The 964-nt window shown below is 66.0% G+C and overlaps 1 protein-coding gene across 1 annotated transcript in view; it reads right to left on the bottom strand.

Annotated features, from left to right (window-relative positions):
* APEH (acylaminoacyl-peptide hydrolase) overlaps positions 1–964 on the bottom strand; it is a 22,764-nt gene that overhangs the window by 19,677 nt on the left and 2,123 nt on the right. The window contains exons 2-3 of the mRNA XM_009894362.1: positions 581–674; positions 91–145 (exon numbers count right to left, since the gene is read on the bottom strand). Of these exons, the coding sequence (XP_009892664.1) occupies positions 91–145; positions 581–674 (149 nt within the window). The remainder of the gene's footprint in view (positions 1–90; positions 146–580; positions 675–964) is intronic.

Genomic DNA, 964 nt, shown 5'->3' with positions numbered 1-964 from the left:
GCTCCTGCGGCGGGAGGGAGCGGGAGGGTGTCAGGCACAGCCAGGGCAGGGATAACCCGCGGCACAGCACCCGGTGCCGGCTGCACTCACCTTGTGCCGTTCTCTCACCAGAACGAAGTGAACTTCTTGCCGAAAGCCGACACCGCTGTGGGGAAGTGGGGAGAGGCGTCAGCATGGTGCAGCTGCCCTGGCCCCCAAACCGCTGCTTTTGCCCCAAACTGTGGGAGCACCACATCCCATTGGTTGCTCCCACCCAGCCCCCGTGGCGCCCGATCCCATCTGGGTGCAGAAGAGCATCCCCGTCCCCATGAGCGGCCCTCACCTTCAGTCAGTTTGCCTGCTTGTTCTGCTGCCCCCCCCGGCAGGATTTTGGAGAAAACGCTCTCTCCTTCCACCCCAGGCTGTCCCGTTGCCGGGCCGGTGGGACCACGTGGCCCGGTTGCCCTTGGAGCAGCCTTGCTGTCTGCTGGGGGATGAACGAAGCCACCGTTAGCAGGGGATGGGCGAGCTCGGCTAAGACCCCGGGGTGCCAGGCAGCCGGCGCAGGGGGCGATGGCACCACGACGCTGTGCCCACTGACCTGCTGCTCCCAGGGGCTGTGCCGTGGGCGCTCTCCCCGGCTGCTGTGGCACTTTCGCTGCGGGTTTGGATGCGTCCGTCTGCTCCGCTTTCGGCTGGAATGGGGAGAAGAGATCTCAGGGCTTGCCATCCCGCCAGAGCATCCTCTGAGGGTGGCCTGGGCCGGGAGGCAACACCAAAACCCCCAAACCCTGTGAGAAAATGGCCCTGCAGCCCCAGAAATGGCAGGGAGGGATCCAGGGCACAGGGATGACCCCTCCAAGGTCTCCTTGAGGAGATGGCTGCTCCCCCGGCACCCAGGGGCGGCTCTGGTGGGCTCACGGGTGAAATACCCCTTGCCCCACGGCTCCCATCCCCAACCCTTTCCCTGCTAGCCCTGGCCACA

Source organism: Charadrius vociferus, unplaced genomic scaffold (assembly GCF_000708025.1).
Source record: "Charadrius vociferus isolate BGI_N301 unplaced genomic scaffold, ASM70802v2 scaffold1171, whole genome shotgun sequence".
Lineage (NCBI taxonomy): Eukaryota > Metazoa > Chordata > Aves > Charadriiformes > Charadriidae > Charadrius > Charadrius vociferus.
Note: the sequence above shows the minus strand (reverse complement) of the source record. Positions and strands in the feature narration are given on the sequence as shown.